This window comes from Cygnus olor, chromosome 3 (assembly GCF_009769625.2).
Source record: "Cygnus olor isolate bCygOlo1 chromosome 3, bCygOlo1.pri.v2, whole genome shotgun sequence".
Taxonomy (NCBI): Eukaryota; Metazoa; Chordata; class Aves; order Anseriformes; family Anatidae; genus Cygnus; species Cygnus olor.
Window position 1 is genome coordinate 77,947,349 of NC_049171.1, and position 13,965 is coordinate 77,961,313.

The 13,965-nt window shown below is 44.4% G+C and overlaps 1 protein-coding gene across 1 annotated transcript in view; it reads left to right on the top strand.

The window, feature by feature from the left end:
* Window positions 1-7,479: 7,479 nt before the first annotated feature.
* The window catches only part of PGBD5 (piggyBac transposable element derived 5), a 71,237-nt gene continuing 64,751 nt past the window's right edge, over window positions 7,480-13,965 (top strand). Inside the window, exon 1 of the mRNA XM_040552015.1 lies at window positions 7,480-8,229. Coding sequence (XP_040407949.1) covers window positions 7,512-8,229 — 718 coding nt within the window. The 5' untranslated portion in view covers window positions 7,480-7,511. The remainder of the gene's footprint in view (window positions 8,230-13,965) is intronic.

Sequence of the window (13,965 nt, forward strand, 5' to 3'; positions counted from 1 at the left end):
TCTTCCCTAGAGGCCTGCGTCTGGGCCGTGGAGAAACTTTCGGAAGAGGTCCACCAACTTAAAGAGAATCGATCTCCCTCCCCACCTGTACAAACCAGAGCCTCAGTTATCAGAGGTAAGTGTCCTGCTGCGCAATGAAGATAACAGTGAATACACACACTGTGCCACCCTGTGGTTTTCCCTACATGACCATGCAGAGGACATCAGAAAAAGGGATGAAAAATCTACTAGGACACTACAGGCACGGGAATGCAAATGGCAAGGGGGAAAAAAAAAGGGGGGGGGTCCCTGAGAAAATTGCTGCTCCAACTTCCCGTGAGCTCTGGTCCCGTGAGCTCTGGTCCCGTGAGCTCTGGTCCCGTGAGCTCTGGTCCCGTGAGCTCTGGTCCCGTGAGCTCTGGTCCCGTGAGCTCTGGTCCCGTGAGCTCTGGTCCCCGTTAGGTTTCATGGTAAGTAGAAGTTTTTCCTACAGGGCAAAACATCAAGCAGGAATTGTTTTTTTTAGATTAACAATTCATTTTATTAATGAGAATAATCTCTTTTTTTCCCTTTCCCCTCTTTCATTTTCAGTATTGCTCCCTTTTATGATCAGAGTTTGACTTCTGAAAAACTTCTTTTCCAGCAGCTAGTTGGGAGCTGGTCTCACTCATGGCTATATTGATTGAACATAGTGGGTAAACACTCCAAATCTAATGGTGAGTAACAGGCATCTGCTCTACTCTATAACGTTATTCCTTTTTTGTGGGAAGATATGATTCCATTTCAGATCCTTAGGCAATCCAAATCACCCTGTACAGATCATATTTTGCTTTTTTAGCTTTTTTCTTTTCTATGCAGAGATGTTGAATCCCCTATAAAATGCAACCAAGATGAATGCTTTTGACCGAAATATAAATTAATCTGTTTGGTATCTGATGAAATGCAACAGTGTCAGTCTAAATATACTTCATTAACTTACAGTGCTTTGTGAGGAGAACCAATTTCAAGGGAATTATAATTGTCTGATAAGTTACTGCACAAAAGAGGAGAAAAAAAGAATTTCTTTTGAGAAGGTTTAACATAGACTGACAGATTGAAGCCTGTTTAGGTAACACTAATCAATGCATCCTGGCAACTAACAGATCGGATACTTTATATCCTGGTGGTTTCAGAAGGTGTCTTAGGAAAAAGGGCTTAAAAAACAGACTGTTTCAGCAGACAAAAGGAAAATATCGATAGGTGGACAGCCAATTTGAAGAACTGTTTTGGGGTATTCTTGCTCTTCTACCCAGTTACAGGCTATGTGTTGTATCTCCAAGAAGTATTCATTATGTTAGGGCAACTCTGATCTTTATTTATTTTATGACATTATTCTAAATTTTATTGGTTTATTTATGATATTGATAAGGTTACTAACTAATCATTAAATATAAAAAATATTATCAATGCTTAACATTTTTACTTTTTATTGATATTATCACTCTAGTTTTATGTTGGAAAGGTAAATTTACAAACTGAAGACAAAACAAATGAGTGAATTCTTCAGCTGGACAAGCCTCCAACTTGAGTTGCCATGGGAAGAGTAGATCACGATGTAGCCTGTAGAGCAAATAGTCAGCATATGGCTGTATTCATTTTCTCAGCCAGGCAGGCACCTGAGTTTGCAGCTGAAGCATCCTTCTGGGAAGGGCTCAGGAAGGCGAACTTGGAAATTAAGGATAGTCATGGCAAAGCAAAAACTGTGCAAGATAGCAAACTAGGAGCCAGGCTGGGTGGAATCCTGTTCTCTAGTCATCTCCTTCATGCATTGCCACAGCATGGATTTCTCTGAAAAAAAAGCTTTTATCTTTTTACTGAGCTACTTGAACAAATAGGATAAGAGACAAAAATATTTGTGGCAAAAAGGGTTGTAGGTGGTAGAAATGCAGGCAAGTTTTGATCTGTTACTTACATAGTAATGAGTGATCATGTTATCACAGACTAGACTGTGAGCTGTAGGTCCTGTGGAGCAAAGTTTCTGCCGCTAACATTGGGCTTCACGCCCTGCCAGCTTATTGATTCTGTAGTGTGTTATAATAGAAATAACTAGCTAAATAAAGAGATTCCAGGTGCTATCACACTCCCAGTCCCAGGTCCTTTCTAGGTTCCGTTCCCATCCAGCTTTTGATCAAGATGGGACTTACACTGTGGGACACACAGACTGTCATAGGGCATTGGTTTAATGACTCCAGCCTTTAACAGAGCTCATGTGGGGCTGTGCCTACTGCTCTTACCATGAAGTGTGTGCATGGGGTCAGCCCTTCAAAAAGTGCTCTTCAAACAGGTGTGGTTTTCAATGGAAAAAAATGAGTGCATTAGAGCACTCAGCATTTGATTTTTAAAAGACAGCGCAGTTCTGTGCTTCTGGCCTACTAGATATAATTTCTGATCCACGTATGCACCAGAAAGCAAGGAGAATAAGACGGGGCTTCTGCAGACAGTTGCAGCATACTCTGTGGACCCTCCATAAATAATTGATGAAACCACCAATCTTCCATGCATGCCTGAGCAACACACCTTAACTTTCCCTTTGGAGCTTAGGGGAGGGTTGTTTATAAAATAGCTTTTGCTAAAAATGTACCATGTATGCACAAAACATGGTTTTCAAAGGCTATTAAGCCCAGCAAATCAAAAGGATTTATCACTGAAACACTCAAATTTCTCTGCTAAGTTTTACATTTCAACCCTCACATTGGTTCATTGTTAGAACTGTCAAAAATGACATCTCCATTTTATATTGTGGGTAAAATATATTTGTTCCCTTTCTCTTTCTTGAAAATAGCTACCTGCTTTATTTCCTTGAGCTTTGAGTTAACATCATATTTAGGCAATGTAAAATTTCTTTCAATCCAAGAAGCAGAAGGTTAGGACACTAGCAAGAATTTGAAAACCTAAGTATGAAAAGGAAATATCTAGACAACCATTGCTATTGCTGCCAACATCTCATATGCTACAACTACCTAAGGAGTTCAGAAGAAACTTTTGTAGGGAGGAGAAGCAGCTGTGCTACACCTCCCTATATGGAGGATCTGTATTTTGCAGGGCAGTACAGTGGAAATCAATCCCTACAGAGCTGCTTTTCCCCATGCCATGCAGCCAGTCACGTAACATGAAGCCTTTATAACAGAGCATGGAGAGTGATGTGACATTACTGGTTGTGGTTGCATAGATTTCTTTCCTGTGAGGCGAGGGTAAACCAGACATCATGTGGTGATGTGCTGAGAAACAGTCTGATGCATGATTTCTTCCAAGGACAGGACAGCCCCTTACTGCCTTTTCTCTGGGGTCTGGGAGGAAACTGTGTGCCAGCTCCGTATTTACAGCTGTAATGTGTTTGTTGTCAGAGAACTGGCTGGGTAAAACCACTACTTTTGAACTCAAAGTTTTTATCTTCTGTTTTTCCAAGTCATCACGATTTTCAGTTCTGATAAAGCCTTTTTCTTGAGTTTACCTGTTCACCTGAGGCAATACAATGTTAGAAGAGGGAAATGGAGTCTATTTCACCTGATACTTGATGAAGAAATCAACCTTGATGTAAAGTATCAACAGTACAGATTACTTTAAGGAGGTCATTGAGATGGAAGACAGCTTGAAATTCATATTCTAGGCTGTGCTTGCAGTAAAGAGGTTAGAAAAGAATAAATTTGTGAACTGATTAAATATTATTCCAACTTGGTGAATCTGTGCTGTGAAAGGACCCAGGTACGCACTGGGGCTTAGGTCTACAAACTCTATGAAATCAATAGGAAGTAAGAAAGCTTAGATAGGAGATAGATCCAACAAAACATTGACATTTCTGAGTCAAGCTTTAACAGCGTGAAGTAGTGCAAACACAGCACAAGACCCTTCCTCCAAGAGCTTGATGTCTAACTACAAAGAGTAAGTTACTGAAAAATCAGAAATATGGGGCTTTCTACTACTGGCTCAAGGCATCACTTCCCTTATTCTATTTTAAAACTCACCACCTTAGGCTTAACAGGCCTGTTCAGACTAGCTCACAATCCTTTTCTTGTAGTATGTATATTTTCAGCGAAAGATAACCGCCTCTTGATACACATGGAATAACAGTACAAGAAAAACCTTGATATATTTCTAGCTGTCTTCAACACAGTAAATGAAAGTAGTTTGAGGAAGAGAGTTAGAAACCTGTGATTTGCCATCTTTCAGTGGTTCAATTTCTTAGCAAGAGCTTTTCAGACAGCCCATAGTCAATTGATGAGACCTACAGTATCACTACAGCAGTCAAATGTTAAACTGAAGTGGTCTTCCTCTGCAACCTAACTAAGGAAATAAGGGCCGAATCCTGCTTCCAGTGTGGAACATACTGATCAGGGCAATGGGGTTATTCTACCTTCAGCTGCAGCAGAAGCAGTACAAAACTTGAAACTGTGCAAACTGAATACAGAGAACCATCTGACCGCTTGTGCTGACACTGCTCTGCTATGCATGATGTGACCCACCATGCCTCCTCTTCAACATATTTTATAATTTGTTTGAAAGATGATTTAAGGAATCAGCTACTGACAGCTGGCCACTGGATCTGCAAGGGAAGTGTCAGGCACTCCGATGACCTACTGCACAAGATGAGAGAGGCTCAGGCCTATCATGGTCTTACCCTTGAAAGCTGGCATGATCAGAAGGAGCGCACAGAAGGCACCATTGCTATTGCAATAAAAATAGAAAACTTCAAGGAAAAAAAATCCCAGCATTTTCTCTGCAGACAAATTAAAAGTGGATCCACAGGTTGCCATGGATACAAAAGTCAGTTTACTCTAGTAATGTTTTCTAGCAGCTAAACACAAGTGCAAGTGATTAAGGAGAAAATACATCTGTGTGTATAATGTCCCATTAGGTTTATATAATTAGTTCTTTCAACCTCCAAGCTGTTGACTGTTTTCTTGACTGTTCACAAAACCCTGCAACCTGATGAGACCATTATTAGAATCACCTTTCCTCTCTTTGCCTCTCTGAAATTATTTGTCATCAAAAGACTATTAGCATTTGATATGCAGCAACTTTCACAATCTAGAACCCTTATTTTGGGTTATGGCAATCCAACCAGCAGCTTATACGGCTGCTCTGAGAGGAATACTCAAACAGCTATGTGTTGCAGCAAATAATGCAAGCTAAAATCCTATGCATAGAGCCCTTGTGTGAGCCTCTATGGTCCTCTCTCAGAAAAGTGATCTTACCCTTCTGTGCATGCATGAAAAACTCAAAGCAGTCTCTCTGCTTGTGAGACAGGCAGAAGAGCTACTTATCTGTGTACAGATGACGCTGAAAGAGGGGAAAGTTTCACCAACAAAAGGTGCACACATTTACGGCTGGAGATTCCATCTTTAAAAAGTTGTGTTGGATTGGTAACTGCAAGGGTCAGTCCTGCTGCTCTCTATTGATGTAGTCGTCTGGTCCCAGAGCTATTGTTTCCAGCATTCTCTTCAAAAAAGGAAAGCTGAAATTGTGGCGTCTGGCATGCCAGTAGGAGTGAAAGTCATGGCAGTGTGCCTCAACCAGCTGTAATGGGAACCTGGAGTGAAGTGTGCTAGAAGTGGGTGAAATTGTCTTTGCTACAACCAGCAGTTGTGGAAACCTGTGTGGGTTTCTTCGGTCTCTGGACTGTTCTCATTAATACTTCTATTGGGAGCCCATCCTGACAAGCCTTCTTTTTCTGTCCTGGTCTTCAGAGCAGTCCTTCTTGCTGCTGTGTTTTACTGAAAAAATAGAAAAACTATAGACATTTCAATGTCCATGGACACATTCATAAAACCTGCATGGACACACTCATAAAACCTGCATGCAGAGATGAATTCACCTGGATGGAAAGGTCCATCCATGTCTCTAGTACAAAAAAAAAAAAAAAAAAAAAAAAAAAAAGAACCTGTCAAGACCTTTAAAGTTTTTTTTGTTTGTTTGTTTGGTTTTTTCCTTAAAAACCATTGTGTGAAAAGGTCATCAGAGTGCACCACTTTTTTTTTGTTTGTTTGTTTCATGGGTACTGCATACAAAACAGACATTTGGGAAAAGTAATCTGTTGTTTTCTACTTGCCAGTCCAAATGGACTCATGAGGCTCAAGCTAGTCACTTGTCAATACCAGCAAGAAAATTCTGCCAGTCCAGTTATGCCTCCAGTGGCAGCTTTGCAACCTCATTGTCTTCAAATGATAATTTGTTACAGGTATTCTGAAGACAACAGGGTAGCATAGATGTGATTAAAAGGGCAGTTTGGCCTACAGAGCTATGATTTCTGTTGGCCAGTGAGAGGAAAAGAACTCACATTACAGGCTAAGTTAGCAGATACTGCAGTTAAAAAAAAAAAAAAAAAAGGAAAAATCCGTTTGTATATAATCTATATAAAGTTAGTAATTTTTTAATATAATCAATAAGACATTTTTGAGATTTTTCAAGATTAGAAGTATGGCTTAAATCTCACACCTCAGATTACACTGGGCTTTTCTATTTACTTAAGGGTGCTCAAGAGATGGACTCTTTTCTCCGGATTTGGCTGTATGCGCTATACAGAACTCTAAAGTTTTAACGAAGTCATGGCAATTTAAAAACATCTGAATAGAACATAAGATTGAACTTTTAAATACTTATACATTCCAGCTTTTATCATATTCTAGGTTGTGCTAGAGTCCTTGAGAATCATTGGAAGGACATAATCTTCATTTTTAAAAGACAGAAAGATTCAATGTTATAAAATTTGCAAAATCTGTAATGCTAACAGATCTTCAGATTAACCTACACCAAAGGATTGCATCAAAAAATGCAAATTTTATGTGTGTTTCCTCCATGACTGTTGCATGCAACCATTCCACAGAATCCAATGGATGTTTATTTTGAGAGCAGTGCTGCGAAAGGGTGGGCTGTTGGTGAGAGGGAAGGCAGGGACTGTCTTCTTAATGAGCATTTGTACAGTAACCAGCACAGCGGGAAGCCAATAGTAATGATAATAAACCTTGATTGGAGATTTCAAACATTACCATAACATCAGACGCACCGTTCTGACTTGTGCATAACCAGACACTTCGGCTGCTTTAACAAACCCTCAGGTTGCCCCAGGGAACCGTGTTTAACCGACACAGCCATTCCCTCGTTGATGCCTCGCCACCACCGTGCGGGTCAGCCACGGGTGCTGGGGCCGCCTTCAGCACCGCGGGCGGGCGGACAGCTCCGGGACGGGACTGGACGGGACGGGGATAGGGATGGGGATGGAGATATGGGGATGATGACGGGGATGAAGGGATGGGGATATGGGGATGTGGGGGTGATGGATGGGGATGTGGGGATGATTGGGGATGGAGATGATGGATGGGGATGGGGATGGGGATCCCCCCCTTCTGGCGGCGTGGCGCAGCGGCGGCAGCCCCGAAGCCGGCGCTGTGGTTTTAAATGGGCGGAGCGGCGGCGGGCGGCGGGGCGGCCCGTGGGCGGCCGGCGCTGGCCCATATAACCCCACCTCCCGTGCGAGGAGTGCCGCGGTAATTGGCTGGATGTGGTACTTGGAGATGTTGAGCTGGCTCCTTCCCCCCATGTCCCTGCACACGCACAGGGGCGGGTGGTGCGGGCGGGAGCGGGAGGCAGGGCTCGGCGGCGGCGGTGGCGGTGGCGGCGGTGGCGGGGCTCCCCCCACTCGCTGCCTGCCCGCCGCCGTGCCCGAGCCCCTGCAGCTGCTGGGCTGCTGCCTGCGGCCGCAGGACCCGGCCGAGCCGGGCCGAGGGGAGCGCGGGCGGCTGCTGGCGGCGGCCGAGATGATGGCGGAGGGCGGCGGCGGGCCGGCGCGCAGGAAGGCGCTGTCGCTGCTGGAGGCCGCCCGCTCCCGCTACGAGAGCCTGCAGATCTCCGACGACGTCTTCGGGGAGTCGGGCCAGGACAGCAGCGGCAACCCCTTCTACAGCACCTCGGCCGACTCCCGCTCCGCAGCCTCCTCCCAGGACGATGAGGACGACGAGGAGGAGGAGGAGGAGGAAGGCGAGGGGCGCCCGGAGGGGCCGGCCCAGCGGGGCAGGGCGGCCCGGCGCCGCGCACCCAGGCCGGCGGAGCGGCGGCGGCAGCGGCAGGCCGGCGGCGGCGGAGGGGGGGTGATGCCGGGCGGCCCCGGCCCCATGGAGGAGGAGGAGGAGGAGGAGGAGGAGGAGGAAGGCGCCGAGAAGGGGGGCTGGACGCGGTCGCTGCGAGACGTGCCGCCCCCCCGCTTCAAGGACGGCAGCGGTAGGCGGCGGGGGCTCGGGGCCTGGGGCTGGGCGGCGGCGAGAAGGACCCGGGGGTGATTGGGGACCCTCGGGGGGGTCCCCCGGGGCTGGCAGGGGCCGGGTCCCCTCGCCTGGGGCCGCCCCGGGGCAGCCCGGCTGGTGGGGCCGCTGAGGGCCGCGGGCGTGCTTAGTCACAAACGGCACTAACCCCGGGGTCTGCCCGGGGCGGCTCGGGGCTGCTCTTTGCTCGCCGGGTTCCTGCCTCCACCCCTCGCCTGAACCTCTCCTGCCAAAGCAAATGGAGAGAGGGTGACCCCACCGGGATGCTGAGAGCCCTAGGGCAGCTTGTGCAGCGAGTTGCACCAGTGGTGTTCGCAGGGAGCCATTGTAAGGTGTCTGTCCGCAGGGCTAACAACCGGATGGATGGTGTAGCAGAAAGGCTTTGCCAAAACAGGTCGCTAGTTGTGAGGAGGTGAGGCGTCAAAGAAATGTTTGCAGCTCAGAACTGGGTGTGAGGACGGCTGCCATCCTCCACTGAGGTGAGGACTGCTGCAATCCTCCACTGAGGTGATTGACAGCTTGCCTGTCTTCAGGTTGCTGTCTTCACTGTTTTCCTAGAGTTTAATTCCTTCATTAGAAGGTAAATGCAGGTGAGTGCTGCTGCTCTTGGTGTAGTATGTTGAAATTTGTGCAAGGGGACCGGTAGAAACCCATTGGAGGAAGCAGCTTGGGATCGGGGGAGTAAGGTGGAGCTAGCACTGAAACCCGGAGAGTTCTGTAATGCTTCTGACAGATGGGCAAATAAAAGTTGCCATTTTCCTTTAACTCTAGAAGTGTATAGACACCATAAAATACTTAAATGGCAAGCTGATGTGCCTCTTTAAAGAATTCTGTTTTGACTCTCATTCGTAAGCATATGTAAGATAACATTCTGGACCATAGGCTTCATGGTGTGGTGTTCTTTCAGCATCAATTATCACTCAATTTCTCTGGCTCTGCTGGCTTATTTCTTCATGTCATTACTTTATGGTAATATATGTTATAACATAGAACTGGTGTTGGTGCTTTGCTGTTGGTTTGGGAAAGAAAATTAAGTTGACCTATTAACTCTGGAATTCAGATTTCCTTTGAAATGAAAGAGTCTGATCTATGGTTGTCAGAAATAGATGCAGAAGTCCCTTGAGAAAGGCATACGGGTATTGCTGTGAATATTTCCTCCCAGTAATAGACAGAGTAGAGGTTGCTGCTGCCCTTTCATTCTGTTGATCATAATGATGATGATAAATGCTACATGCTGTTCATAGCATGGTGATTTGGTTTGGCAGGAGTTCAGATAGTGTAGTGCTTTGATGTGTGTGAAGCGTGTACCCTCTGTGATTTTTTTTTTTTTTTGGCTGCTCAAATTCCAGACTACAGAAACTACTGCATTGTACAACTAAACTCTTGTAGTTCTAGTCTGTAGATTAGGTGTTTTTAGGCCATGCATGTATCATATCCTTAGCATGGATCTACTTGTACTGGCACCATTGTCACTTCATTGGGCACTATACTGACCTAAGGGACTGGGTCCATACCCACTGAAGAAGAGGTCCTAGTCGAGGTGAAGACAGCTGTCTCTTGCAATGACAGCACATCTCTGAGTCCCTGCTGGTCACATGTAGTGAAACATACAAGTAAGAAATGCAGGAGTAGGCACACAGCACTAACAAAACCGTTCTCTCAGTTGAAATTCGTTGGATGAAAGAATCCTCAGATTCCAGGTTCTGAGGTTGAAAGGAAGAGTTTTTCATGAGACTGACAGAGAACTGAAATCAGCACAAAAACTTCAGTGTGGTCTTCTGGTTGAAATCTCAACAGAAGTATCCTAGTGGCAAGCACCTGACATCATCTGATGCTGGAAGTGTCTTTGTAGACTGAGATCTTTTGAGACTTCAGCTACGTCAGTGCTGGAAATAAATTTTTGAGTCAGACTAGGATCAAACTAGTGTCAAGCTGTTTGGTTTGGGAGACAGCCCCTTTAAGAAAGGGAGGGTGTGGAAGAGAAAAAGGTTTAAGATAATTAATGAGCTAGAGCTATCAAGAAAATGAAGAAGAGCCACTTACAATACTCTTGTGGTCTTTTTAGCTAGAAGTAGAAAATCCTATCACTTCCCTTTTTTCTGTTTTAAGAAACAAATTACTTAGTGTCTTTCCCTTCCCAGCCCCGATGTCTTATTTTATTCATACCTAGAAATAGTCCCTAGCATTATCAGGCTAACTTCTGTTTCATCTCAGAAACACAGTATAGGCCCAGATGTTGCTGCTGGCACTGTTAGATGCTACAGGACAGCCTCAATCTGTAGTCAGCTGCTGTGTGTTCATGATGAAGCCTGTCTTGCCCATGGGGCAGGTGCTGCCAGACAGGGAAGGGTCTGGATCAACTTTGGGTGTTGGTAGAGAAGTGACTGGTATCACTGCACAACACTTAATTAATGCTGTTTGTATCCCTGACTTTTGTTTTCTGCCTCTTTTTCAGGCATCTTCAGTTACTGTTGTTTCTGTTCCATTTAATAAAAATAGTGGGCGCTTAGAGTCCCTGGGAAAGGAATAACAAAAACACGAATAGCTTTATCTGACTTCCTTTGTCCAAAATAGCTGTTAACTCTAACACTGAGGTTAGAACAGATGGTTTGCTGGCTGTTGGTGTTGTTTCCAGTTAAGCTGTTCAGCAAAATCATACTCTTTAGTTGCTGAGGGGAAAAAAAAAAAAAGACATATTGTGATGCTCTGACTTCCAAACTGATAACTAGTGGCACTATGCAGTTCTGATTAAAATAGGTTGAGGAAACAAGGGAGCTCGAGTGCCTGTCACAAACATCAAAGCAGTAAAGTGGGTTCTGAAGTACTGAGATTTGTGGTGGATAGGAGATCTTAGAGGCAGGTGTTTAAATGCTTTCTTTCCCTTGAGAAAGAGTGCCTGGCTCCAGCAGGTCTGCGGGTGGGTCAATATGTGTGTTTGAAAGGGTGATGACATCCATGATCAAATGTCGGATCCAGGCCTATTTTGGCATCTCCCTGCTCATGCTCCTGAAGGGAGAACTTCCCATTCTCTCCAAACCTCACTGTGAAGGGAAGGTAGAAGGGAGTTGTTGGGAAACGGACCTACAAAGAGAATCTTCTGGGAGAGGAGGCCTGACCTCTGGCCAGGCAGTACTTCAAGTCTGTAAGGAGGCATAGCTGGGGGCTTCTCTTCCTCTGAGGGCAAGATAGAGCTAATGGTGGAAGTGCAGAAAGAATAAGAGAACAAATTGCTGCTATGATGGGGAACGTGGAACTGAAAAAGAAAGAAAGCAACTATTATTACTTAAAAGACAGGCTAGCAAGTGCTAGTAACTCAATACGAAGTCTTGATTTCTGGTTACTCCTGCCTCAAACTTCTTTTCATTGTTGTGCTATTTCCTTAAACAGTTGGGTGGCTCTGGGTAGTGCTTTCCTCTGCCAGCTCAGTAATCTGCTCAGGAAATGTTGTATAAAACACAGGAACTATTGGCGTTGGTCTTTCTTTGGGGAGGATCTTTGCCAGGATATTTGCACCGTTTTTGCTGCAGCTTGGCGTTCCTGAATTGGGGTAGCTGCTATTCTCTTCCTAGAGTCCAATGCTTCTTATATTGATGTAGTTCAGTGACCAGAAAATTGGACCCCAGATGTGAAAGCCCTCCTGCTTTTAGGGATCATGTTTTAGGGTGGCAGCAATAGCAGGGAAATCTGAGCAAAAAATACTGAAGTTCCCAAAGTTACACACAATTCATGCCACTTTTTTTCACTTCTCTGTGTTCTCACAGGTCTGTTCTTAGGCCTAGACCCAAGAACAAAATGTTAAGAATGTTCCTTGCTCAAAGTGTGACAGCTTCTCCTCAACAGGTTGCATTTGGAGAGCATAACTAGCTTTTTATGGACTTCAGGGTATTTCCATCAAACACAAAATGTGCTGCAAGTTACCTTATTTGGAGAGCACGCTTCAGGAGAACAGCATGCGCTCAAGGAAAAGTTGCATAGAGCATGTCTAGCAATCAGGCTCTCCTTGAAGAGGTTTAAATTAATATTTAAAGTAGTTTATTAATATACTTTTTATGAGGGTACTCTTTTGCCAAAAAGACCAGGTTATGGGAAACCATCATTTATTCCATGATGACTGGTACATGAAAGATCATCTTCTGCACAAGCAAGGGTGCATTACCTGGGAGATGAAATGAGCCCGCATGCGGGATGGTAGCATGTTTCAGCTGCTGTCAGGGAAAGAAGGCACAGCTTTAAATTGAAGCAGGGAACTGGCTACATCTTCTGGGAGCCAACCAGATACAGCTTTGTCTGCGATGGCTTCTGCATAAAACAGTCTCTAATATTTGGTTTGTGAGCGGTAGTTTTTTTTTCCAGCAGTCTAGCCGAGTGATCTGTTTCACAGACGTCTCTTTGAATTTAAATACGTATATTTCAGCAGCTCTGCCTAATTAACAGGATGTTACAGACTGCTACTTCAAGTATCCTGTACAGTAGTAGAAATACTTCCAAAGAATATCTTGGAGAAGCAGTTTGTTTTTTTGAGTCTGTGATATGAAAATTGGAACTTAAATATTTAAATGTTTAAAACTTGCATAAAAAGGTGGCGTGATTTTTGAGTTAACTTGTAATAGTAGGTACGTAGGGGAACTGTACAAGCCAGTTCAGTAAGTGAAGAACACAGAGAATCACAGAGCAGTTGAGGTTGGAAGGGAGCTCTGGAGACCATCTAGTCTAATCTAACATGTACTGCACAAAACACGGTCAGCTTGAATGGGTTGCGCAGGGCTGTATGCAAGTGGATTGTGAATATTCCCAAAGAGAGGAGGGCCCAACCTCTCTGGGCCACTTGTTCAAGTGTGTGACCACCCTCCCAGTAAAAGTTTTTTCTTATGTTCATTTGCAAATGTTTCTTTGCATGTCGTTGATAAGACTTCAGACATGATTGGATTTTTTTCATTCTTCTTATAGAGAAGAGAGAACTTGTTTGGAAAGGCAGATGGGAAGGCAGTGTTCCAGCAGATGGGAAGAGTTCTTGGGTCAGGCCATAAAAGAGGGCCATGTACATGCCACTGTCTATCAGCAGCAGTGATTTTGGTTCAAGCCATGAACTGAATCTGAAGGCTTTAGTCTTATTAGATTGAGGTTAATACTTAACAAGTCCAGGCATATAAGAAAAGCAACTAAGTAGCTCTCATAGGTTATGGAAGATTCTGTTTCAGAAATATCTAGGCCAAATTCTCTGTAAGTAGATAAAGTGTCTCTGCTGTGACTTGTTCTTGCTTACTTCTGTCACCAGAATTAGCCGCTTTTGACTTGCTTAGCGATGGAAAATACTGGGAAAATGGCGTATCTGTATAAGCTGTTCTTGCATTCTAAGTAGAAATTATTTATATCTTCCTAGATGTTTTGTGACACTGTTATGTGTTGTGATGAATACGTCACAAAGATGTACACTACCACTTTGCATATCATTTATGGGATGACTTAAAGGTCTGATGTTTTGCTAAATATGTGAATTATGCAAAGGCTTAATATCTCATACCTCTTAGGAAACATAAATATGCTTTTCACGTGGCTTTAGAGCATGCTTTCCTGCTTCCGTCATCACTGAAGCAATATAAGTGCATGACAGCCTTGTTAATTCTAAAATTTAGAGCAACTTAGCTGCATTCCCTTCCTTTTGCCCATAGCTCTGCTATTGAACATGTATTTTGTG